The sequence below is a fragment of the Aegilops tauschii genome, chromosome 4, assembly GCF_002575655.3.
Source record: "Aegilops tauschii subsp. strangulata cultivar AL8/78 chromosome 4, Aet v6.0, whole genome shotgun sequence".
Taxonomy (NCBI): domain Eukaryota; kingdom Viridiplantae; phylum Streptophyta; class Magnoliopsida; order Poales; family Poaceae; genus Aegilops; species Aegilops tauschii.
Genome location: NC_053038.3, coordinates 514,441,688 through 514,467,096, shown reverse-complemented (window position 1 = coordinate 514,467,096; position 25,409 = coordinate 514,441,688). Strand labels below are relative to the sequence as shown.

Here is a 25,409-nt window from a genome sequence, read left to right as displayed (position 1 = left end):
TGATGATGATACGGAGGAACTAGGGAGCAAGGAGGATTCTGAGTATTCGTGGAACTCGGATGATCACAAATTTCATTGATTTGGATCAAACTTTCGTCACAAACCCAGAATTTTCATGGTGGACATGTAGGATTATCGGATTCCATCCACACAAGGGCGTGCTCCTTGAACCTCATTATGTTTTTTTTTTTTTAACTTTTGAATAAAAAAAACAACTGAAACCGAACTTTGCATGGCTGTTCTGATTTGTATGCAGAGTACAGTAGATGAGAATTTCATATTGAAGAACATGGCCTTGATTTTTGTCAAAATTCCAGATTTGTATGCAAAGCAGATGAAAATTACTAACCATGCGCGTATACTTGCATCAGAAATGATGACAAGAATGAGCGAGCGTCCGGCGAGTTCTTTGTGTCGCGTATACTTACACCACAAATGTATGTGCTTTCCTCGTCCATCATCTTGGCAGTGGCACGGCGACGTTCCAGTCGTACACCGTGACGTCGAGGCCGGCCGCGGAGTCCCGAAGCGCGCGCCGGAGGTCGACGGCGTGGCCTGGGCTCCTGGCGAGCAGGAGGGCGAACCCGCCGCCGCCGGCACCCACGAGCTTGTAGCCGCAGCAGTAGGGGTCGGCGAGCGCGAACAGCTCGTCCACCAGCCTGTTGCTGCAGAAGGGGTCCAGCTCCTGGTGCAGCCCCCAGGCCTCCAGCATGATGCCGCCCAGCTCGTCCACCTCGCCGTTCATCAGGGCCTCCCTCCCCGCCCTGGCCAGCTCCGCCAGCCGCCTGATGCTGGAGATCAGCAGGCTGTCGCGCCGCAGGTACCGCGTCACCACCTTCTCCAGCACCCTGTGCGCCAGCCTCACCTGCCATTCGTTCATTCGTTCGATGAAATGAACAGTTCATTCAGGATGTGCAACCTCAATATCTCAGACAAGATTTTTACAGTGTGTTGTTGCAGAGGCTGGGTATACTTGACATCATCTTGATATGTTATAAGTAACATATTGCCCCTTATATCGATGAAAAGAAAACATACTCTGGCCATGCAAAAACAGAGGGTGCAAACTTACTTGGCCGGTGAACACGACGAGGAGGCGTTGCTCCAGTTCCTGGATCAACTGGGGAGATGCCAACAATGGAACAACCTGCAAGCGCAACGGCTGTCCTGGGAAGCTCTGGGTGCACTTGATCCCGGGATACAGGCCGCCGATTTGGTCCTGCCACCCGCCGCCGGTGCCCATTATCTGCTCTACTACCAGCACAGCCCTGGCGACATTATCATCGCCTCCATCGTCTTCCATGAGTTGGAACAGACACTTGACTACAGCAGCCGCTAGTATGCTCGAAGTTCCGAGTCCGCTTCCCCGAGGAACATTTGCCCAGGTCCTGATCTTCAGGCCTGACGTCGACAGCATTTCATGGCCAAGGATGCCGGTGACGATGAGAGCAGACTTGACTAGACGGAATGGGTCGTCTTCTTTGAATGGACAAGAGATGGATGACAGATCATCAATGTAGACCTTTCTGTCGGCGTCATCTTCGATCAGAACTCCATGGTGGTCTTCTGTTGCCTCTGTCGTAGCCCCGACTGGAAGGCGCCCTTCCAGGCTTATTGCCATGTTCAGAACACAACCTGGACGCTCCAAGCTCCATGGAGGTGTATCACTCCAACCCCCAACAAAGTCCACACGGACCGGTAATTCTACTACAGCCTTCTTAGGACGCAGGTTTCCATTACTTGACGTCGTTGCACTGCTTGATGATTCTATAAGAAAAGGTGCATTTATTGATCAGGGTCATAGCGGTGTTGATAAAATTAAATTCCGTTTTGCTTCCATAAAGAATATATAATTTTAGAAATACAGTGTTCTAGTAATACTACCATTTCCATGGAATGGAACAGAAGCACATTCATAAAAAACAGTACTGTATAAGGCTTAGTGATTTTCATTGTCTGCAGTACGTACCTTTAGATCCATATTTTATAGCTGATGCAGTTTCACTTGCAACAGAAGCCCATACTTTCTCTTCAACCATAGAAGCAGCAGAAACATCTCCAGAAGCTCTAAGTAGATCCATTTTGACCTGATATCCTCTGCTCGGAGGAAGAACACCAGAGTACTGATCCCCATGACTTGGAAAAAACGTAAGTAATTCTTTACAGACTTCTACACTGGAACTATCATTTCCTAACATGTCCTCACACAGCTGAAACAGGTTACGCCCGAGTAAGCCATATGTCATGCAACTTCTGGCTACAGCAGCTGCAAGATCTGCTTGATGCTTGGCTGAATCCACGCAAAGCTGGTGGTAGTCGATTGAGCGATGCAGTTCTTCCAGGCTGACTCTCCGTGATTGTCTCCACATGCGACTAACTTTGCCATCTGGATCACGTCCTGATGATCCCATCAGCCACAGGCCTACACTCAGCATTTCAGGGGGAGACATGATGGGAAAAAGCCTAGCATTCCATAAGCACTTGTCAAGGTTGGATGTGTCCCAAATATCCGTATCCTGGATTTTAAGACCTTCCAAAACATTTTTCCATGGCTTTCCACAGAATGTCCCGTCCCTATTCATAGCAACTTTTGGATTGTCATGAAGACCACAATAGACCATGACTCTTCCCATGGAGTTTACCAGTGGCACTTCCCACAGGCAATGCCGATCAGGTAGCGTGAAACAGGTGCTACTCCTGATAATTTGAGGACTATCCCTGTGTAACTCATGTATATTCACCCCAACAACAATGGACTGTGACCCAATCCTTACTCTGCCTGAAAGTGATGAATCATAAACCAATGAATCCTCTCCAATTGATACCCCGGCAGAAATTTTGCTACACAAAATGACTGTTGTGGCAGCAATATCACAAGCAGTGGTCTCTGGTACCGAACACATGTGCCTTCGGCCTACAAGTCCTGAATATGAACCCGCCAAATGATCAAGAACCTCAGCAGATGTACCAAAATGCAAAAATGAGAAGTCATCTGAAAAGGAAAGTAGTCCCAACTTAGCATTCTATTTGCACAACTGGACCAAGAGAACAGATGAACTATTCATAAATCCACGAAAGCTTAAGCACAAGCTAGAGACAGAAAATCAATATAATACAGTACCACAAAGCAAATAAGCAATCATAACAAGATAAAAAGGATGTATAACCAGGGACATACATGAACAAAAGCTGAACATCTTATGTCTTCCTAAAGCAGCAATTAGTTCCTTGCCAAATGGACGGTCCCTCAACCATTCATGCCTGGTTGGTACCCATGCAGCCACAAGATCTTCATATAAACTCAGCTGCAGTAGATTGACAAGTATGAGCAGACATAATGAAAGCTAAAATAGAGCATCTTTAATTATGTCTTTGAGGATAGCGGTTTCAATTAAACATGGTAAGATAAAAACAGTTGGATTTTGAATATTTGCTTTCTTTTCCCCTTACTTTTGCAAGAAATCTGTTTTCAATATGAGACAAACAGTGAACTTGTCCATCTGTTAAGTGTTTCTTTTTGACAGAAAAGTGATCATTCAGATAGAGATGCATATTCAGTTCTTATAACAGAACATGTTTGGCTGCCGGCGTATCAGGGTTAAGAGCAAAACAGACAGGGTCAACATAAATTGCAATTTCGTATTTTTCAGTGATAACACAAGGTCAACATAAATTGCAATTTCGCATTTTTCAGGGATAACAAAATGTAAACAAATGCATAAGTATTATTTGCGGAATAAACGCACTGACATAATTTCCTGAACCTAGTTTGCATAAACATAAATTGGTTGTTGTGAGGCATGCAAAGGTGTTATGTGGGGGCACAGAGAAGTGATTTAGTAACATATCATCAGAAAGGAAATCATCTATGTTTGTTAAATGTTATAGCTCACATATCAATGCCGGAAACGGTAGCTTGCCTCTTTTCTGCTAGTTATGATCTCCTCAATCATGGTCTGGCTGGATGAGTATGCAAGGGCAACAAGCTCTTGCCATGCTTTACCCCTCACTGCTATTATCCCCGTGTCAAGCAGTGCTCTACCATCATCTAGAATGGCCTGGCCCTCCACAAGCTCGCTCACTGTCGGCTTCTGCAGGAGATTATCAACCAAACAGAGAGAACAATTCTGCCCCTCGGTTCCATCCTTGGACGCCACCACCACTCCATGATTAGAGGCCACATCGAGCGTGGTCGGCGCGGTGACGATGCACGCAGCGTCATCGGGGAGGAGTAGGTTCGAGGCATCGAAGCACGGGAGGACATCCCCGGTCATTATGAAGATCCCACCTGATCAGGCTATATCAATCAAATGGAACCTATTTATTACTCAGAAATTGCTAGTTTTGCCTGCAAAGTCACAAGACAACCTTGGTTCTTGAATGCTTGCCTTGCGCTGGCTGAGACGGCGAGGATGTGGTCGAAGAGCAGCGGGACTGGCCCGTCGGGGTTGTCCCCGGCCAGGTAAGGCACCGGCAGGAAGGCCTTCCCCATGGGGTTCGCCCACGGGACCCTCTTGCTGTCGCCGCCGGCGTGGAGCAGCAGCACGTGCTTCGTGGCCATGAAGCGCACCACGGAGGCCAGAGGGACGCCGGCGGCGGAGGACCCGGTCGCTTCGGGGAGGAACTCGGCGATCTCTTCCTTGGTGGCCTGCAAGAGAAATTCAGTTCAGATGTCAAAATTCAGGTCAAAGGAGCAGAAATCTACTGACTGCCAGTACAGTTCTGTGGCGCGAGCAGGCAAGGGAAAGGGGAAGGCGGGGCGAGGTAGGGCCTCCTGACCTGGGAGACGAGGTGGCGGGCGAGGGAGGCGACGGCGTGGAGCGTGGCGGCGCCGGAGCCGATGCGGGCGGCGTCGGGGTCCGGGACGGCGAGGGCGGCGGTGGAGGGCGGGAAGCGGCCGAGGCGGCGCGCGCGCGCGAGCTGGCGGCCGTAGAGCGCGGCCTGCTCGGGGCTGGCGGCCGTGAGCACGACGGCGTCCCACGGCGGCACCCGCGCCGGGTCGCGCGCAGACAGCCGCAGGCGGCACCAGGCCTTGCGCAGCACCGCCGCCGCCTCGTCCGCCGTGTGCGCCCTCCGCCGGCGCCGACGGGCCGGCTCCATCTGGGGATCGCTCGCTGGCTCGCTGGATTGGTCAGCCTCCGCGTCGCCCTCTCCGGAATTATGTGAGCCGACCGTGGACCCGGAGTGACAGGTAGAGGTAGTGATGGTGCGTGTGCCGCCGGTTCATTGGATTTTTTCTCTCTAGTTTCTCAACTTCTGTTTTCATGTGATGTAAACCTCTCGAAAAAAAACTTATATTTTTTCATGTGATGTAACCAAACAAACTCAAAACCTATAGGCTTTGAAGTTTGAATGAGCATGACATTTCATCCCCATTGTTCTCCTAACCTTGCGTTTATAAAATCATGTGAATCAGAGAGGCCCTAAAGTATCTCGGCAACAAAAAAGAGAGGCCCTAAAGTGTAACGCCATCATTGTTTTTCTTTTGGTATCTTTTTGGGAAACCAACGTGTGATTAGGAGCAATGTGACTATGATCGAAGGAGGTCTAGTAAGGCGAGCACAACAAATATTTAATTAGAGGGTTTGTATGACTTGCCTTATAGAGAGGGTCATCACAAACCGACAAGATTGGCACGTTGGTGTTTTTGGAGTAGGCTCACTCACCACGATGGACCGCGACATAGTCTTGCATTAGGAGGGCGTCGAGGGTGGTCCGATTATAGCCCCGAGTCATTTGAGACTCCTTGGCGCCCTCTCCAATTTTTTCTTCCTCGATTTTGGCCCTAGTCGCACGGGAATCCTCGGACTCGACCTTATAGCTCCCGAACGAGTCATGGAGCACTAGTCCCCTTCCTCAAGTTTATTCCAGTGAGAGTGAACGTGTTACATGCTTACCAGACTTTGTATAAGCTATGAATCCTTAACAGAGAACCAATGCTACCCTTGAGATTGTAGGTGGGAAGAACAAAAGAGATAATCTTTAGTTCATGGGGCCATGGGGACTAGAAGGGGTAATGAGTCCATGGCCCATAGTGGACCAAATATCTCCCATTCATCCATCCATCATGGTGAGCTTCTGGTTTTAGGCTTGATTCTCCACTTGGTCAAAGTTAAATGGCAGGGAGGACAGACACGCTTTTGCTGCTGCATTTTTTATTTCTTTGCAAAAATGATTCAGATTTATTATCAAATTCACTGGAAGTACAAAAGCACCTCAAACAGAATAAAAATTACAACAAGATTCCAAAACCACCGCTAGCGGCTCGTACTAGCGGTAAAAAATGTGTCGCACTCCACCGCCATGTCCTTAGAGCGTGTCGTGTCTGACAAATCGGTGCCAGGCTACTGTGTCATGTCCGGCGACAATATAATCGCATAGCCAAGCATGAATGCAATGGAAGACGTAATACAAGAAATTGGGTTACTGAATCAATCTTTGGATAGAAAGATGTCCTACGCCCGTCATTTTCGAAAGAGCGACATGGGATCAGATCCTGATACTATTTTCAATTGAATTCTCCTAAAAAAACTACTCCCACGTCCCATAATTAAGATGTTTTTTGACACTAGGAAGTACTGCATTTTCGACTGAATGCCATTTGGAGTCTGCCCAATGAAATTTCTTTTTTCCTTTGTGCATAGTACCCGGTTCGTTTACACGTGGTTTTAAGAAACCGGGCATATCCCCTTTCCATTACTTTCATAATGAAAATACAGCAGTCTGCCAACCAGGAAGGAAATTAGAAAGGGAAAAGCGAGTTCAACGCATCAGCCACAAAGCTCCAGAGCTACCATCTGCCTTGGCCTCTGCTGCTACTTGTCGCGTGTGGCCGCGGCTGCAGCCGGTGGCCGTGCGTGGGCACAGGTGCAGCTCGTCCCCATGTGTGCACATGTAGTGTTTGTTGAAATGCCACAGAGAGAGAGGGGAGGAGGAAGAAGAAGGTGATGCTGACGCGTGGGCCCCATCAGTCAACTTGACGATCAAAATAAACGGAGTTGACTTTGCCGCCACGTCAGCCCTGACGAGTGGGCCCCGCCTGTCATAAACACGTTTAAATCGTCTAAACCGGCCTTTTTCAGAAGTGGTAGTTTTTTGTCACGAAATTAGCACTTTGGAGTTTTTGGTCAGTTTTCAAAATTTTGTAGTTCTGTGGGACGGATACGTGAAATATGGTAGTTTTTTGTCAATTACTCCCCTAAATACAAGGCGGCGGCAACATTGGAATTTGAAACGACGCATGCACCGTCGTCTAAATAATCGCATGGGAACTTGTTCAACGCCGCCTAAATGTATTCTCAAGTTTTAATGCCATCTTCACTGAAGACTAAACGTCTTCCAGAGTCATGCATGTCCTGAGTTTATATATGCACGTACCCCCAACTTCTGTTTCATTGCACCCACGCCATGGCCAACTACTCATCTTCTTCCTGAAGTACTCCTCCAGGTTGCAGCCACACTCCCAACCTCCGTTTCATTCCATTCCACGCCATGGCCAACAGCTCGCCTTCTTCTGTCAACAAGCACATATCGGAGACCTCGTCGAGATGCCGGACAGAGTGCGTCACCACCGCCCACAACTTCGAGGTGACTGAGTACTCGCTGCTCGAGGGTATGGGTATCGGCAAGTTCGTTAGCTCCAGCACATTCAGCGTCGGCGGCTATAACTGGAACATCAGGATCTACCCTGATGGGCGGAAGGAGGAGGACAAAGCTGCCTACATGGGTGCCTTCCTGAGCACCTGCAGTAACCCAACAACAGGTGTCCAGATGAAGAACACTTTCAGTTTATTGGAGAAAGATGGAAAAGTTACTTGTCTGTACAGCGACACACGTACCTTTCGGTCCGGTTCATGGGGCTGGCCCAAGTATATTGAGAAGTCCAAGCTGAAGGAACTGCTATCCCGCAATGACGACTGCATCACAATCAGGTGCGTTTTGACCGTGATGAAAGAGCCCCGCACTGAAGATGTAAGCACAGTCATGGTCCAAGTCCCGCAGTCGGACCTCCAAACACACTTCACAAACATGTTGAATCATGGAGAAGGCATGGATGTGACGTTCACTGTCGGCCGCGAACTCTTCAGTGCACACAGGTGCGTGTTAGCCGCACGATCCTTGGTGTTCAAGGCTGAGCTGTTTGGTCAGATGAAGGAGACCACCAAGAGACGGGTCAAGATCAATGACATGGAGCCAGCCATCTTCGAGGCACTTCTTCACTTCATATACACAGATTCATGGCCTAGTAACTGTGATCTGGATCAGAATGTGGAATTGCAGCACTTGTTGGTTGCCGCAGATCGGTATGGACTAGAGAGGCTAAAGATCATTTGTGAAGGGAAGCTATGCCAGAAAATCGATGTGCAAACAGTTGCAACCACCCTTGCTTTAGCGGAGCAGCACCACGCCACGCAACTCAAGAATGCTTGTCTCAGGTACCTTTCTTCACAGGAGCTGCTTCGAGCTGTCAAGGAGACTGATGGATTCAAGCATCTCACAGCAAGCTGCCCATGGATTATGATGGACATTTTAGAGAGGGCCGCGCCACCGTCAGGAGTATGAGCAGAACCTATATTGATTTTCTTTTATCATGTGTCTGGTTTGTTTGTCAGGCAGGGCATGGTTGCATCCTCCGCCTCGAAGCAGTAGCAGTCTTGTAGGCTTTGCGTTTGTCTACTTTGGATATTGCTTTTGGTGGTCCTGCGATAAAACTTGTAATAGACCTGCTCCTAGTCTTCATGTGTGCGGTTGGATGTTGTGGTGACAATTCCCCCCTTGTTGGGTTTTGCGCTTGCGGGATTTGCTGCGTTGCCTGGTGCGGTTCCTAAGTAGCTTTTGGTTTTATCTTTGTAAGATAACTGGTTCTTGTAGTTTGCTGTTGGTTTCTCTTAATGGAAATCGGAGGGGTAAACCCTTCCTTGATAAAAATTAAAGTGTCTGGTTTGTCGATTGCAGAACTGAACTTCTCTTTGAGAATGTGTACTCTGTGCTCTTGACATTTGCGCTTAAAGTTCTGAGAAAATCCACATGGTCTTTCATTTCTGTTGCATTGTTTTGTTTCTCCCTTAGTTTTGGTAGTGAAATTTCCTGTAGAACCAAACGGCGGAAGGTTTACACGCTCTGACATGGATATATACTCGAGAGTAAAATGCAAGCACAGTCCTAATTCTTTTCCAAAAGTGTTGATTGAGTCCCAATTCTTTCAAAATGCACATCTGCATCCTAATTTTTTCTAAGTTGTTCACCTAAGGTCCTATTTTCGTCTGACCGCGCTTTGACCGTCACCACGTCGACACCCGGGCCCAGGCAGGAGATTTCCCGCGGCTCGCAGTTGGTCTTTTTGCAATTCGGCCCCTGGAGCGTCTGGTTTTGTCATTCCCTCATCCCTAGGTCTATTGCTCGCTCTCTCCTCTCCCTCTCTGCCACCGTCGCCGTCACCGCCATGTCCACTGCCACTAGCTCTCCAGCCGTGAAGCTCCGCGGGAAGAAGGTTGTCCAAGCGTCTCTTCCACCTCCCGCATTAGCCCTTTTCTCGCCGCCCCTCTCATCGCCGGCACCAGCAGGTGTGCTGTCGTTGGTCTGGCAAAGTTCTGCAGTGACATCTTCTCATCTGCTCTAAAGGTTTCCATATACATGCCAGCCAAATATCTGGCTGTAAATTGCTTGAGTGCCCACTCTCTTTCACATGTATGTTCACCCACATACTTCTTCACAACTCAAGCTTTGGTCCTGCTGTCAGATGCAGCAAACAGGAACCAGGGATAATCTCCAACACAACCTGCCCTTATCCTCTGCCTATCCTTCTTTATGTACTAAATTTGCATTCTTTGCTTCACAATGTACTCTTGAATTTCTACTCTCAGTTCAATGACGGACAAGAACACGATGCCTATGTGAAAACTAACTTCTTTCATGTTCTCAGGCCTCCACCTATTCAGCTTCACCTCCACCTCCACAGAAAAAGAGGATCGAGGTTTAGGGTTACGGGCACGGCACTGACCGTATCGCGGAGGAGGATCTCCGGGTCGCGGCGACGCCGCCGAGCAAACGCCTGCGATTGCCGGCTCTTCTCGCAGGACCAACGCCACAGCCGTCGATCGCCTCTGTGTCGCCAGAGAGAAGTGGAGAAGAGGAAAGGAGTGCAGTTGGGAAGAAATTAGGGTTGTGGGGTTCTTTTGCAAAAAACTCATGGCCGGTCGTTATCCCGCCTGGGCTCGGGTGTCGACGTGGCAGCGGTCAAAGCGCCAAGCAAGCCGGTCAGCCGAAAATAGGACCTCGGGTGAACAACTTAGAAAGAATTAGGACCTAGATGCGCATTTTGAAAGAATTGGGACACTTTTGAGAAAGAATTAGGACTCTTTTTTTTTTTGCGCATAGAAAGAATTAGGACTCGACTGAAGTTCTGAACCTGACCTTATTTGCTGCACCAAAGTCCCTTCCATTTTCAGATATTCCAAGTTGCCTCTGTCTGGTTTTGTACTTGTGCAATCAGATCAGATCAAAGATTAAAATCGCGGGCAAAACCATTTCGCGGCTGCCTTTCCCAAACGCTACAGCCGCAATAGCGGGCGCTAAGACATTTAGCGGGAATCAGAAACAGAGTGTTTTCAGCAGAGAAACAGGGGATTTTCAGAAGAAACTCAAACAAAACCAGCATATATTCAAGGTCTCAAGGACTATTACAAACAAGTATCACTACTTCACCACGTAAGTTCATCTCATATGCAGAAACGGAGGTCTGCAGTCCATGGACAGCACATTACATGTACAGTACCTGCTAGCGATGGACTGGGAGTTGGAACTGGTTGAGACAAATCGTGGTGCAGAGGCGGAGAGTCCCTCATCGCCGGTCGCAGCTTGTTGCCTGGAGCCCTAGTCGTCACCTTGCCACCTCGCCGCCGCTGCGTCCTGCCCGCACCGCCCAGCCGCCGCAACTTTTCAGACGGGATGGAGAGAAAGGGGAACGAGGCTAGGTTTTCTGGCTTAAAATGGGCTCATATCTGGATGGGCCTCTATTTCGGCCCGTTAAAAATGGAATCGTTGCCGATCCAGCGAAAATGCAGCGACAGCTAACCAATTTAGCGCTGTTTCGCTAAGTTGCCGATCCCCGTCTTGAAGCATGTTGGACAGCGCATCCTCCATCTCCTCTAGCATTCCGGCCTTGCCGTACCCATCAGTTATCTCAGTGTACGACATCTCGTTCGAGAACCGCGGGGATCAGATCGAAGCGGCATGACTTGCAGCAGCCAGCAGTTGATGAGGATGGCAAAGGTGTACTCGAACTGCGCTCGGTAGTCTCTCTTTTTCCGACTGTAGCTCTCGGAAATGTGTCCCATTGCTTCTGTTGTTAAGCTTTTTCTTATCTGATCCCTGCAACTGAAAACAATTACAGTGCAATTTCTGTATATAAATGCAATGTAGAAAATGTTATCATAACAAATGAACATGCATGGGAGCTCCTAGCTCCCTAGAAATTCTTCGAGCGACACATCACACACATAGGCATAATTTAAAGTAGTTCATATAGCTAGACGAATGTTTCATACTAGTACACATCACACACAAGTTCACAAATTCATACATACTACCTCCGTCTTGGTGAATAAGTCATTTGCGTAGTTCTAGGTCATCGATTTGAGGAATTAAATATGTGTTATATGTCATGAAAGTATATCACTAGATTTCTACACGGATGTAGTTTCTAAATATATATTTTTTATCACATATAATACATATTTAGGTAGTTAAATCGTCGATCTAGAACTACGCGAATGACTTATTCACCGAGACGGACGTAGTATGTTAACTTATGAAAGTTCATCACTTGCAAAACACATGCACATCACATAGAAGTTCACATGTTCATACAACATCTTGAGGAGGAGGAGGGGCATCATTTCCATCGGGTTAAGTTTCCGGAGGAGGAGGAGGAGGAGGGGCATCATTTGCACTGCTTTGAGATTGAGCCTATAAGAGTAGAGTCATGTAAGCATTGTTCGTCGCTAGATAATGAATGTTCTACTCTAGTTTAGAAAATGTTCTACCTGTAGTTGATTCTCAAGCAGCTTGAACCTTTCGTTCATTTTTGCTCGTTCCTTATCTCTGCTGTCCAGCTCAGCCTGCCGCCTTTGCTCCTCTTCAGCAGCCCGCTGGTACATTAAATCCTTTAATATGGCATTAGGCTAATATAGGTTGCAAGGATGCTATTTCGAGGCATGGACATAAATGAATGGTTATGACACTAACCTTGAGATGCGCTATCTCACGTGACGCGGCGGTTGGGCGACTCCATATGGACAGAGTTGAGTTTGTGCTCGACGCGCGTATCTCGTCGAGCTTGCGATGCGAGGAGGTGGCGATCATCCTGTTGCAAAGGAGGTGGCGGCCATGGCCCTTCCCTTCGCCAGCAATGATGAGCAGCTCAGGATCAAGGGGCTTGGACGCAGGTTCGGCGTCCTACCCGTGCACCTCCTGGAAGACCTCTTTGAAGGTCCCGTACTTCTCCTGCGCCGACAGGCTGCAGAACTCGGCGCCATCCTTCCCTTCTCCACATATTGTGCCTGGCATTTTGGCGCGACCGTTTCCCTTCTCCACATATTGTGCCTGCCATGCGGGTCACACCACATGTCAACCAAGGCCTTTCAACAATCTTCCTTCATCCAGGGTTCCCTCACCTAGGCAGACATAATCAAATCATTGACTAACAAGAGGCGGACGAATCAAAGTACCAGCAGCCAATGTTGTCACTTACCATCGACAAGTAGTCTTCTCTCTCCATGTTGGTCTGGCAAGCAAACTTCCTCGTCATATTAAGCCCCTTGTCAGCGAACGACCGACACTGCATCACGGCTTTGTACCGCAGCGTGTGCTTGACGTCGGAGAGTATCTTCCGGGCTGATTTCACGATGCCTTTTGTCGCTTTCTCTTTCTCACCATCCACGCAAGAAAATGCTTCCTACAAGAAAGCATATGGCAGTTAATTGCAAGAATTTCGATATGAAAAAATGCAGTGGCAAAGATAGTTACATAAAAAACATCGATGCCACCTATCCCGTGGAAGTTCTCCCTGCCAGCGAGCTGCACGAGGACCCGTGGTAGGGTCCAAAGCCACCTCCTCCCATGGAGCTTCTCCCCGTCCCGAGCTCGAGAGTGACCATGCTGCTGCTACTCGGCCACCTCCCCTATAGATGGTTGCATCGCCGGGAGCATGGGGATGCGACACCTGTGGTGCCCTGCGTCATTAGATCCAGAACCCCAACAGTGCCACCACTGCTTCGCCTCCCTCTCCTTATCTCCTAATTTCTAACAACCAACGTGAATTGAACACCGCCTCCCTCACCTTTTCTCCGGCAAAGAGGTAACTAGAGGAATCACCAGCGCGAACAACGCCGTCAGTTTTCAGTGCATCCTAGTAAACATAGCAGTGTCAGGCGGAAGAAAATGCCCTCCGCACGTATGTCCACTGACTTGTGGCAAGTCCGTATTATTGCCCCCATCCTATCAGCGGCGGGCTCCGTGCGCGCCACAGATGACCTGTTAGCAATGGTGGGAGCCCCTGAGAGACTCGCCCGTCACTGATGGACTTTTAGCTCCCGCCAATACTAGGCATTCCTGCAGTAGTGAGTGTTTTATACAACCAAATTCCATTGAAATAAAAGCAACCGATTCCTGTACGAACGCATGGGGTATCATCTCTAGTATAATTTATTTTGAGACCCAAACATTCAGAGGGTTAATTAGATGGATAACTTGCATGCCTTGTTATCTTATGCAACCGTTTGGCAAAATGGTTTTGTTTTGATGTCAAAACAATGCAAAAGAGCTGTATTTTTAAATACTATCGATTTTTCTTACAAATTGAGAAAAATAAGAAGAACAGTCAAGAACTTGCACGCTACATGAAAAAACCTTGCTGAAAACAAAAACACGGACTCGTGACGATAAACTTGACTATACCAGAAGTTGTTTACAAAATGATGTGATTTGCAAATGCGTCTCTAGCTTATCATGTGCGGCATATTTATATGTGTCATGAATTAGACTAGAGTCAAGCAGAATCCTAGTGTGGTATACCACAAGTTGTTTACAAAAGGATGTGATTTACAAACACGGACTCATGACGATAAACTTGACTATACCCAAGTTGTTTACAAAATGATGTGATTTACAAATCCGTCTCTAGTTTATCATGTGCGGCATATAAGAAGTATTTATATGTGTCATGCATTAGACTCGAGTCAAGCAGAAACCTAGTGTGGTATTTATAAGAACGCCTACCAACTTACATGTGTTCACTACACGGATGCTGCCTCTCTTGTCATAAGAATTCAAATCATATATTACCAAATTTGTCTTAAGTATACCGATAAATGGCCCATCTTTCCATGATATATAATTTTTCCAGAGATATTATTATTACACATAATTTTGGCAGAAATGCCAGTAATCAACTGAACTCTGAAACAAAACTATATATGTTCTACATGATTCTAGCTATATAAGGTTAGTGAAATAATTACAAGTAGGGAGCTTTTTTCTAAGCACACTTTTTGAGGAATTTCGTGTAGATTATTCCCCCCCGTGAAAGATCAAGAAATACTATATGAAAAGGAAAACAAGAGGTGACTTAGCTTTCCATGGCTGCAGTGAAGATGATGCTTTCTTCTGTGGTGCTATATTTGTCATAGAGATAATCAATTAATGACATAAATGTGACTAGTTTTGTTAGCATTATACACCAATAAGAATATTGTGGCTAGTAGAGAATTCCAAGTATCCAAAAATGAACCTCCACTATTCTATCTCGTGCAAATTGTGGGTTTGCTTGTGATTTTAAGTATTTTCATCAACTGCAAGTTAATAATTAAATGTGTATTAGCACAAGTTATACTATTCATCGGAACATGGCATGTGGGATCTTATTTTAAAGGTCTTGCGACCAGAGGTACACCACCGTGAAAAAATATATAATTTAGAAGCACCGTTTATGAATGTTGTGATTTTTAATTCCCGTGACAACTTTTGCATGACATTGACATCCTCTACAGACGGTATATATGTAGATGTAGTACTGCTGGGTGTTTGTGTCCCGCTGATCTTTGTATGTGAGAAATAGACCACGTACAGAGCAACCTTTTTGCCTTTTTGGCATGTCGGAAGACAAGGATGATTATTTTTCATTAATAATGGTGTGTGCGCCTTGGCTGTGGTAGAGCGCACGAGCGCCACCAAGTTGCGTCCAGTAAATAATTTCAACATTTCAAAGGGCAGCGCTTGGCGGCGGTCGGCCGGTCCAAATTTGGGCCGGTCTCACCCTGTCCATTTGATTATTTCGTTCCTAGCCGTTCAGATATGGTATCTCCTTCGTCCCTAACCTTCCGCCCCCACACAACGCACCCAGGCGGAGCTCGTAGTCGCTGCGCACCGCGCCTCTCTATTGGGCTGCTCCTTCGTGAGACGCAGCGGCCGCGTTCGTCGATGTCACCAGCCCTGGCAGCACCAGCACTTCCATCAGCTTGCCGTCCCTCGTGTCACGGCTGCCGAGATTGCAGTAGGGCCGCCGTTGTGTGCCGGCGTCTGCTGTCGATGACAGTAACTCGAAATGTGGCCGATTCCAGCGCACAGTCGCCACGGTTGCAGCAAAATCTCTCACGTCACTGGCTCCGGCTTCCCGGCATCATCGACTAGCACTGCCATGATCCAGCAAAAAATTCAGTAGCAAAAACCAAAATGGTCGATTGAAGCAAAAAAAATTTAGTCGGTTCTAGCTAAAAATAACATCGGTTGCAACAAAAACAACCACTAATGCAGCACAAAAAAATGTCAGCAACAAAACCTCCAAATGTTCAGTTGAAGCAAAACATTTGGTTGGGTACAACTAGATATAACATCAGTTGCAATAAAATAGCCACACCAACAAACTCAAAGAAAAATATTGTGGCAAAAAAAAAAAAACTAGCATGTTCCAGCAACACATAAGGCTAGTCAATAGTCATAGTGGGGAGTACCTTAGAGCAACTATTGCAGACCCCTTAAATTGCCCACCCGTATTGCGCGTTTACAGTTCGCGAAAAACACGTTTTGCGGGCTCGCGCGGGCTGCGGCCGATTCTGTTTTACGGTTCCGCTACGCGGGTTATGTTCAGCCGCAGCCCGCTCGAGCCCGCAAAACGCGTGATTTTTAGAATTTAACACATATCTCAAATAATATAAAATGTGAATATTATGAATCCAAATTACATTATTCAAGTCACCAAATAAAACTAATAATTCGTTACAACAATTGTTCCGAATGTTGGTTTTGATCTGACGGCTTAACATGCCAGTTAGATCTATTAGTCTAATAGAAAAAATAAGGGAATAACGATAAGTGAAGGGGTCCACGTACCAACGTACGTGAGCCTCGATCAGAACTAACGCGCCCTGATCGGGGGCGCCCAAAAACCAACTCAGGTTTTGGGTCCCCTGTCGCCAGCGCCATATTAAAAGGATACGGGAGAGAGCTGGCTGTTGCAAATATGCCCTAGAGGCAATAATAAATGGTTATTATTATATTTCCTTGTTCATGATAATTGTCTATTGTTCATGCTATAATTGTGTTATCCGGAAATCGTAATACATGTGTGAATACATAGACCACAACGCGTCCCTAGTAAGCCTCTAGTTGACTAGCTCGTTGATCAACAGATAGTCATGGTTTCCTGACTATGGACATTGGATGTCATTGATAACGGGATCACATCATTAGGAGAATGATGTGATGGACAAGACCCAATCCTAACCATAGCACAAAAGATCGTGTAGTTCGTTTGCTAGAGCTTTTCCAATGTCAAGTATCATTTCCTTAGACCATGAGATTGTGCAACTCCCGGATACCGTAGGAGTGCTTTGGGTGTACCAAACGTCACAACGTAAATGGGTGACTATAAAGGTGCACTACGGGTATCTCCGAAAGTGTCTGTTGAGTTGGCACGGATCGAGACTGGGATTTGTCACTCCGTATGACGGAGAGGTATCTCTGGGCCCGCTCGGTAATGCATCATCATAATGAGCTCAATGTGACTAAGGAGTTAGCCACGGGATCATGCATTATGGTACGAGTAAAGTGACTTGCCGGTAACGAGATTGAACAAGGTATTGGGATACCGACGATCGAATCTCGAGCAAGTAACGTACCGATTGACAAAGGGAATTGTATACGGGATTGATTGAATCCTCGACATCGTGGTTCATCCGATGAGATCATCGTGGAACATGTGGGAGCCAACATGGGTATCCAGATACCGCTGTTGGTTATTGACCGGAGAGGCGTCTCGGTCATGTCTGCATGTCTCCCGAACCCGTAGGGTCTACACACTTAAGGTTCGGTGACGCTAGGGTTGTAGAGATATTAGTATGCGGAAACCCGAAAGTTGTTCGGAGTCCCGGATGAGATCCCGGACGTCACGAGGAGTTCCGGAATGGTCCGGAGGTGAAGAATTATATATAGGAAGTCCAGTTTCGACCACCGGGAAAGTTTTGGGGGTTATCGGTATTGTACCGGGACCACCGGAAGGGTCCCGGGGGTCCACCGGGTGGGGCCACCTATCCCGGAGGGCCCCATGGGCTGAAGTGGGAGGGGAACCAGCCCCTAGTGGGCTGGTGCGCCCCCCATGGGCCTCCCCCTGCGCCTAGGGTTGGAAACCCTGGGGGTGGGGGGCGCCCCACCTGACTTGGGGGGGAAGTTCCCCCCCTTGGCCGCCGCCCCCCATAGATGGGATCCCAGGGCCGGCGCCCCCCCAGGGGGCCTATATAAGGGGGGGGGGAGGGAGGGCTGTTGTACCCTAGCCCCTGGCGCCTCCCTCTCCCTCCCGTGACACCTCTCTCTCCCGCTTGCGCTTGGCGAAGCCCTGCCGGGATCCCCGCTACTTCCACCACCACGCCGTTGTGCTGCTGGATCTCCATCAACCTCTCCTTCCCCCTTGCTGGATCATGAAGGAGGAGACGTCGCTGCTCCGTACGTGTGTTGAACGCGGAGGTGCCGTCCGTTCGGCGCTCGGTCATCGGTGATTTGGATCACGACGAGTACGACTCCATCAACCCCGTTCACTTGAACGCTTCCGCTCGCGATCTACAAGGGTATGTAGATGCACTCCTTTCCCCTCGTTGCTAGTAAACTCCATAGATGGATCTTGGTGATGCGTAGAAAATTTTAAAATTCTGCAACGATCCCCAACACTGGCCACCTGCGAGATCACAATTCACGTAAGGTTTACTCTCCTCCCGATATTCTCACCCACCCGATCAGGGGGAGCGCTGCAGCAACGGGAAGACCTAAGCCAGCCGCCGCTGCTGTCCCCGGCCAGTGCCGGTGGCGTCATGAAGGAAATAGGACGTCAAGGAGAACCTCTGCTTCGACTACATCACCCCTGCATCACGCCTGCACCGAGCAGGCGATCATGTCCACTCCTGTGACATGTAAAGGATCCCTAAACCCTTCTCTGTTCATGTCAATTAGGTGTTCTAGTTGCAATCAATTCCTACTAATGGCATCCCATAGATGCATAATTAATCCAACAATGGTATCAGTTGCCAATTTTGATTGCAATAGATCCCTTTATTGTTGATCAGTAGATCACTATCATGTTTAGATCAATGTCAGGTTTAGGGTTCATGATCAAGATTGAAAGTTTTAGCCCCTGGTTAGCCCAAATATGCATGCTACTATCTTGATGCCCTCTGTAAATCATCATGTTATATACTAATTTGCAACGGATCTCTACTGCCTATTATGCCTAATCAGTTTTACTTATGCTTCTGAAGAATTCATGCTCATGATTAAGTTCCTGTTAATTGAAATTGATCGTTTTTAAGTGTTGATTCCGTTTGAATTAGCAAGTTAGAAGGTAGAGGGATACACGTACGCCAACAGTAGCAAACCCCTTGTTCAAGAACCCTAGTTTTTTGTTTTCCCCAATTCAGTAGAACCCTAATTCTGAAATTAGGATTGTTTTTCCCCCAAATCAAGCACTAATGTACACGAATTGGAGAAGAAATGAGGAGAATCCTCACCTAATGCGCCGCGTAGCCGCCTTTTCCCTTCGGGGGCCGCACTGCGTCCACCGCAGTGCGAGGGCGGAGACGCCGCGACACCGCCGTCCCTCAGGTCGGCGCACGGAACGCCACGCCGCTCCCTCCCAACGGAGAGATAGTGCGGTAGGACGCCGTGGGCCGCCGTGCCTCGACGTCGCCGTTCAGAAGGCCGCTGGCCCACTGGCGTGCACCATCCCGCCGGGGTGCTCCTCCCCGCCCCGCTCGGACATGACCCGGCCGCCATGCTCGACGGGAGAGCGCGCGGACTTAGTCCTGCGCCCGCTCCTCACTACTAGAAAAGGACTGTTAGTGGCGCACCTATTTTTGCCATTAATGGCGCACTATAGGTGCGCCACTATTACCACGCCACTAGTAACAAATACTAATGGCGCAACTCTGGTGCGCCATTAGTATTGCAGGTAACAGTGGCGCACCTTGTAGTGCGCCATTACTATTGCTACAGGTGCGCCACTGGTAACTTTTTTTTTGAATTTTTTTGATTTTTTTTGAATTTTGAAGGCGGGAAAATAGTAGTGGCGCACCATCTAACCCCCACCGTGCTCCATTGCTATTTTTGAATTTTGAATTTGGATCTAGATCTGGCTCATTTTTTTGGCTTGTTTTTTGCTCGTTTTTTTGCTTGAATTTATTTCAAATTTCGTTCTCAACCTGGATCTGGTACGTTCTTTGTGCCGGGGGAGCTCCACATGTGGCCGGAAGTAGAGGAGGAGGGAGGAGAGACCGTGAGGAGGAGAGGAGGGAGGAGAGACCGTGAGGATCAGGAGAGGAGGGAGGAGGAGGTCGCCGGAGAGGAGGAGGAGGACTGTGAGCAGGAGAGGAAGGAGGAGCACCGTGAGGAGGAGAGGAGGGAGGAGGAGCACCGTGAGGAGGAGAGGAGGGAGGAGGAGGTCGCCGGAGGAGGAGCACCGTGAGGAGGAGGTCACCGGAGGAGGAGCACCGTGAGGAGGAGGAGGTCGCCGGAGAGGAGGAGATGGAGTGGAGGAGAGGAGGAGAGGAGGAGATGGAGTGGAGGAGAGGAGGAGAAGAATGAAGGGGTAAGTGGCTGGCCGGCCCTTTTAAACTTCTGTCCCAACTTAGCAGTGGCGCACCGTGCACTGGTGCGCCATTGCTATTTTTTTGAATTGTGAAGGCGGGAAAATAGTTGTGACGCACTATTCACTGATGCGCCATTGCTAATTTTTTTATTTTTTTGAATTTTTTGAATTGTGAAGGCGGGAAAATAGTAGTGGCGCATTCTTCATAAGGTGCGCCATTGCTAACTTGTTTTTTATTTTTGTAGGCCGCTGAATTTTGTAGGCGGGAAAATAGCAGTGGCGCACCATGCACTAGTGCGCCATTGCTAATTTATTTATTTCTTGCATTTTTTGCCTCCAAATCTTAAAAGCATCGTAACTTTTTTCTGTTAGGTTTTTGAGGATTCTAGAAAATCGATAACGGGCATAGCCAGTTGAATTTGGATGTAACTTTTCGAGTAGATGATTTTTCATATAAAAAACTTTTTCATCGGAGGTCGTATGCAAAAGTTACGGCCATTTTACCGAAACACGGCGACCTTTTGCAAAAGAATTCAAAATTCATGTTGGTTAATTTTCCTAACAACTAGAACACATAACACAAGGGCATCTGTTTTTTTAATATTTTTTTTGAATCTTTTATTTTTTAAAAACCTAAAAGGCGATCCATCGAGTGTGTGTGTGTTTGTGTGTGTGAGACGTTAGTAATGGCGCACCCTCCCTGATGCGCCATTGCTAACCCTAGCAATGGCGCACCAGGGAGGGTGCGCCATTACTAACCTCACACACACGCAGGCACACCCCCACCAGACATAGCAATGGCGCACCACGCCTAGGTGCGCCACTCCTTATGTAGCATAGCAGTGGTGCACCTAGGTGTGGTGCGCCACTGCTATGTCTGGTGGTGGGGGGATGGACCAAAAAAAAAAAGCAATGGCGCACTGCTCATGTGGTGCGCCATTAGTAAAAACATAGCAATGGTGCACCTGATTCATGGTGCGCCACTAGTAGAGATATTGAGGATAAGCCTTTTTCTAGTAGTGCCTCCGGCGAGCACCGCCGCCGCGTCGGTATGGATTGGGGTGGCCGGCGCTTCGTCGCCACCGTCAACCTCGAAATGGAGCCAGCGTGATCGGGAATGAGTGCGGGACAAATTTTTTCCCCATGAATGCTAGGGTTAGCCTGCTCGGGTTATCTCTGGAGCGTCCGTTTCGATCGGACGACTCTCAGCGCACCGAGCAACAAGTTGGGCCGGCCTCTTCTAGGCCACGGGTTTCGGCCCGTTTATGAATTACCAGCAGCAATTGTTTTTTTTACATATTTAGCTGCTGGGCTAGGCTACATTTAGTCTAACCGTGGGTTTTGGGCCCACTTCAAGTTTTAGTTATTTTCTGTTTGACCCGGTGATTTTAAGTTAATATCTTTTATGTTTTGCATTGTTTAAAACAGAAAATGCCTAAAAAAATATAATGAACACATTAGTATTCTGGGTAAAATTGAACCAACGAGATATTTTGTTCAGGATTTATTATGTGTTTGCATGATGAATTTTTAGACATAAAAAAATAATGATATTTTTCTTATGTTGATGTCTAAATTGAGAATGAAATGGCTCTGATTTTAATTCGGACCAATGCTGTTTTATTATTATGAGTCATCACTTATGATATTTTAATTCCATGTTTTTTCTGCCCAACGGTGTTTTGACATGGAGTTGAAATTAAATACATGGCATGTCTATTTTATTTTGCCAACATAAAATTTCATATTCATGTTAATTACTCATAAATTCTTTCATGTCCGTTACAGCTTCCGCTGCGTTTACTGTCGAACCGTTGACATGTAGTAACTTCCCTCATTGGAAGAACTCGATGGAATTATGCCTAGCCGTCCATCAGTTTGATTATGCTTTACGGGAGGATAAACCCGTGGCTCCCACTGCTGGTGTCACGGGGTATGCTGGACTAAAGAAAACTTATGATTCCAAGATGGAGATATGGGAAAAATCAAATCACATTGTTATGCTTGTGATGAGATCATCTATATCACCTGACATAATTGGGGCACTACCCAATAAAGATACTCCTAAGGAATTCATGGCAGCCCTGGAGGAGCAATTCAAAGGCTCCGACAAGGTTTATGTGCAAGAACTTTTTCACAAGCTGCTTGGGAAGTATAATAATGATGGTGATGTCAGGGCTCACATTTTAAAGATGGTGAATGCTTGTAACAAATTGAAGGCATTACAATGTGAGCTCAATGACAATCTCCTTGTCATCATGATCTTGGACTCCCTCCCTGAAGAGTTTGATCAATTTAAGATTAACTATAACTCTCTTAAAGAGAAATGGACAATCGCGGAGATATCTCCAAGAATTGTCGAGGAAGAAGAGAGGATTAAGAGGCAAGGAAAGGACCAAGCCTTTTTGGTTGGTTCCTCCAAGAGAAAACACGATGGAGCAAGCTCTTCTAAGCAGCAGCCACAAAAGAAGTTCTTTAAGACAAATTCATCAAACTCATATAAAGCAAAGGAGAAGGCGGACGATAAGCCTAAAGACAACAAGTGCAACTTCTGCAAGCATGAGGGTCATTATCAGAAAGACTGTCCAGAATTTCTCAAATTGTTGATGAAGAAAGGTACTGATGAAATTACTTTCGTTGATAAAATGTTATATGTTGATTACTCTACTACCTCTTGGTGGATTGATTCAGGTGCAACTTCTCACGTTGCCAATTCTATGCAGGACTCAAATATAATCCAAACCATGGCAAGGGGGGCAAGAAGACTTAAGGTGGCAAATGGAGTTGAAGTTGATGTTGAAGCCATAGGGTCAATCACCTTAGAACTCCACACTGGCTTCCGTCTTCATTTAAATAATGTTCTTTATGTCCCTACCTTAAGTAGGAATTTGATTTCTGTCTCTTGCCTAGATGATAACATGTTTGAGAGCAAGTTTGGGAACAAACAATTTGTTTTGAATTATTGTAATAAGAACGTAGGCCTCGGCGTCAGACGAGGCCAATTATATATGTTATCATTGAATGATTCTATCCTGCATGTGAGTGATATATGTAATAATGAGAAAAAAATGGAAGGGTACGAGTACCTCTTCGAAATTGTGGCACCGTCGTTTAGGCCACATTTCGAGGGGCAGAATTGAAAGACTTATTAAAAATGACGTACTCCTTCCGTTAGACTTCTCTGATGCAGACAAATGCATTGACTGTATAAAAGGTAAATACACAAAAACGATTAAGAAAGGAGCGGTAAGAGCCACAGGTGTCCTTGAACTCATACACACTGACATATGTGGACCCCTTAATGTTAAGTCAATGGATGGTTTTGATTCGTTCATTACCTTCACAGACGACTTTTCTCGATACGGATATATTTATCCTATACGTGATCGATCGGAAGCTTTGGACAAATTCAAAGTGTTCAAAGCCGAAGTTGAGAACCAACTAAACGCTAAAATAAAAGTTGTACGATCAGATTGCGGGGGAGTATTATGGTAGGCATGCCCCTTATGGGCAAATTCCAGGACCTTTTGCTAAGTTTCTCTCTGAGAATGGAATTGTTGCCCAGTATTCAATGCCTGGTGAACCTCAAAAAAATGGCGTGGCTGAACGCCGAAACCGCACACTTATGGACATGGTGTGATGCATGCTCAGTCATTCAAGTTTACCAGTCAGCCTATGGATGTAGGCATTAAAGACGGCCGCACATGTGCTAAATCTCGCTCCTACTAAAGCAGCACCGAACACACCTTACGAGATGTGGACGGGAAAGAAACTGAGCTTGAATTACTTACGTGTATGGGGGCTGTCCTGCTGAGGCTAGAATTTTCAATCCACAACTTAAGAAATTAGATCCAAAGACAGTTAGTTGTTTCTTCATTGGATACTCTCATAGGGGAAAGGGATTGTAGGGTAACGTAGTAATTTCAAAAAAAAATTCCTACGCACACGCAAGATCATGGTGATGCATAGCAACGAGAGGGGAGAGTGTTGTCCACGTACCCTCGTAGACCGACAGCGGAAGCGTTATCACAACGCGGTTGATGTAGTCGAACGTCTTCACGATCCGACCGATCAAGTACCGAACGCACGGCACCTCCGAGTTCTACACACGTTCAGCTCGATGACGTAACTCGAACTCCGATCCAGCCGAGTGTTGAGGGAGAGTTTCGTCAGCACGACGGCGTGGTGACGATGATGATGTTCCACCGACGCAGGGCTTCGCCTAAGCTCCGCAACGGTATTATCAAGGTGTAATCTGGTGGAGGGGGGCACCGCACACGGCTAAAAGATCTCAAGGATCAATTGTTGTGTCTATGGGGTGCCCCCCTGCCCCCGTATATAAAGGAGCAAGGAGGAGGCAGCCGGCCAAGGGAAGAGGCGCGCCAAAGGGGGGAGTCCTACTCCCACCGGGAGTAGGACTCCTCCTTTCCTTGTGGGAGTAGGAGAAGGGAAGGGGGAAGGAGAAAGAAGGAAGGGGGCGCCCCTCCTCCCTAGTCCAATTCGGACTAGCCCATGGGGAGGGGTGCGGCCACCCTTTGGGGTCTTTCTCTCCTTTCCCGTATGGCACATTAAGGCCCAATACGAATTCCCGTAACTCTCCGGTACTCCGAAAAATACCCGAATCACTCGGAACCTTTCCGAAGTCCGAATATAGTCGTCCAATATATCGATCTTTACGTCTCGGCCATTTCGAGACTCCTCGTCATGTCCCCGATCTCATCCGGGACTCCGAACTCCTTCGGTACATCAAAACTCAATAAAACTGTCATCATAACGTTAAGCGTGCGGACCCTTCGGGTTCGAGAACTATGTAGACATGACCGAGACACCTCTCCGGTCAATAACCAATAGCGGGAACTGGATGCCCATATTGGCTCCCACATATTCTACGAAGATCTTTATCGGTCAGACCGCATAACAACATACGTTGTTCCCTTTGTCATCGGTATGTTACTTGCCCGAGATTCGATCGTCGGTATCTCGATACCTAGTTCCATCTCGTTACCGGCAAGTCTCTTTACTCGTTCCGTAATACATCATCCCGTAACTAACTCATTAGTCACAATGCTTGCAAGGCTTATAGTGATGTGCATTACCGAGTGGGCCCAGAGATACCTCTCCGACAATCGGAGTGACAAATCCTAATCTCGAAATACGCCAACCCAACAAGTACCTTTGGAGACACCTGTAGAGCACCTTTATAATCACCCAGTTATGTTGTGACGTTTGGTAGCACACAAAGTGTTCCTCCGGTAAACGGGAGTTGCATAATCTCATAGTCATA

The 25,409-nt window shown here is 47.3% G+C and overlaps 3 protein-coding genes across 4 annotated transcripts in view; 1 reads left to right on the top strand and 2 right to left on the bottom strand.

The window, feature by feature from the left end:
* Positions 1 to 262: 262 nt before the first annotated feature.
* On the bottom strand, positions 263 to 5,222 carry LOC109785929 (bifunctional fucokinase/GDP-fucose pyrophosphorylase). 2 transcript variants are annotated; one of them, XM_020344518.4, is made up of 7 exons: positions 4,780 to 5,222; positions 4,369 to 4,648; positions 3,921 to 4,288; positions 3,179 to 3,305; positions 1,970 to 2,992; positions 1,073 to 1,767; positions 263 to 865 (listed from the first exon to the last, which is right to left on the bottom strand). In XM_020344518.4, the coding sequence occupies exons 1-7, from the start codon at positions 5,098 to 5,100 to the stop codon at positions 458 to 460; spliced, it is 3,222 nt and encodes a 1,073-aa protein (XP_020200107.1). In that variant the 5' UTR covers positions 5,101 to 5,222; the 3' UTR covers positions 263 to 457. The 2 variants fall into 2 exon arrangements, with proteins under 2 accessions (XP_020200107.1, XP_020200108.1); XM_020344519.4 differs by having other exon boundaries at positions 3,921 to 4,297; positions 4,389 to 4,648; positions 4,780 to 5,173.
* A 2,041-nt stretch (positions 5,223 to 7,263) lies between these two features.
* The window catches only part of LOC109772775 (pentatricopeptide repeat-containing protein At3g53170), a 105,013-nt gene continuing 86,867 nt past the window's right edge, over positions 7,264 to 25,409 (bottom strand). The window contains exon 7 of the transcript XR_012182709.1: positions 7,264 to 7,355. The gene's annotated coding sequence lies outside the window, so the exon portion shown is untranslated. The remainder of the gene's footprint in view (positions 7,356 to 25,409) is intronic.
* LOC109785935 (BTB/POZ and MATH domain-containing protein 2-like) lies at positions 7,400 to 8,562 on the top strand. Its single transcript, XM_020344524.4, has one exon. The coding sequence runs from the start codon at positions 7,492 to 7,494 to the stop codon at positions 8,560 to 8,562; it is 1,071 nt and encodes a 356-aa protein (XP_020200113.1). The 5' UTR covers positions 7,400 to 7,491.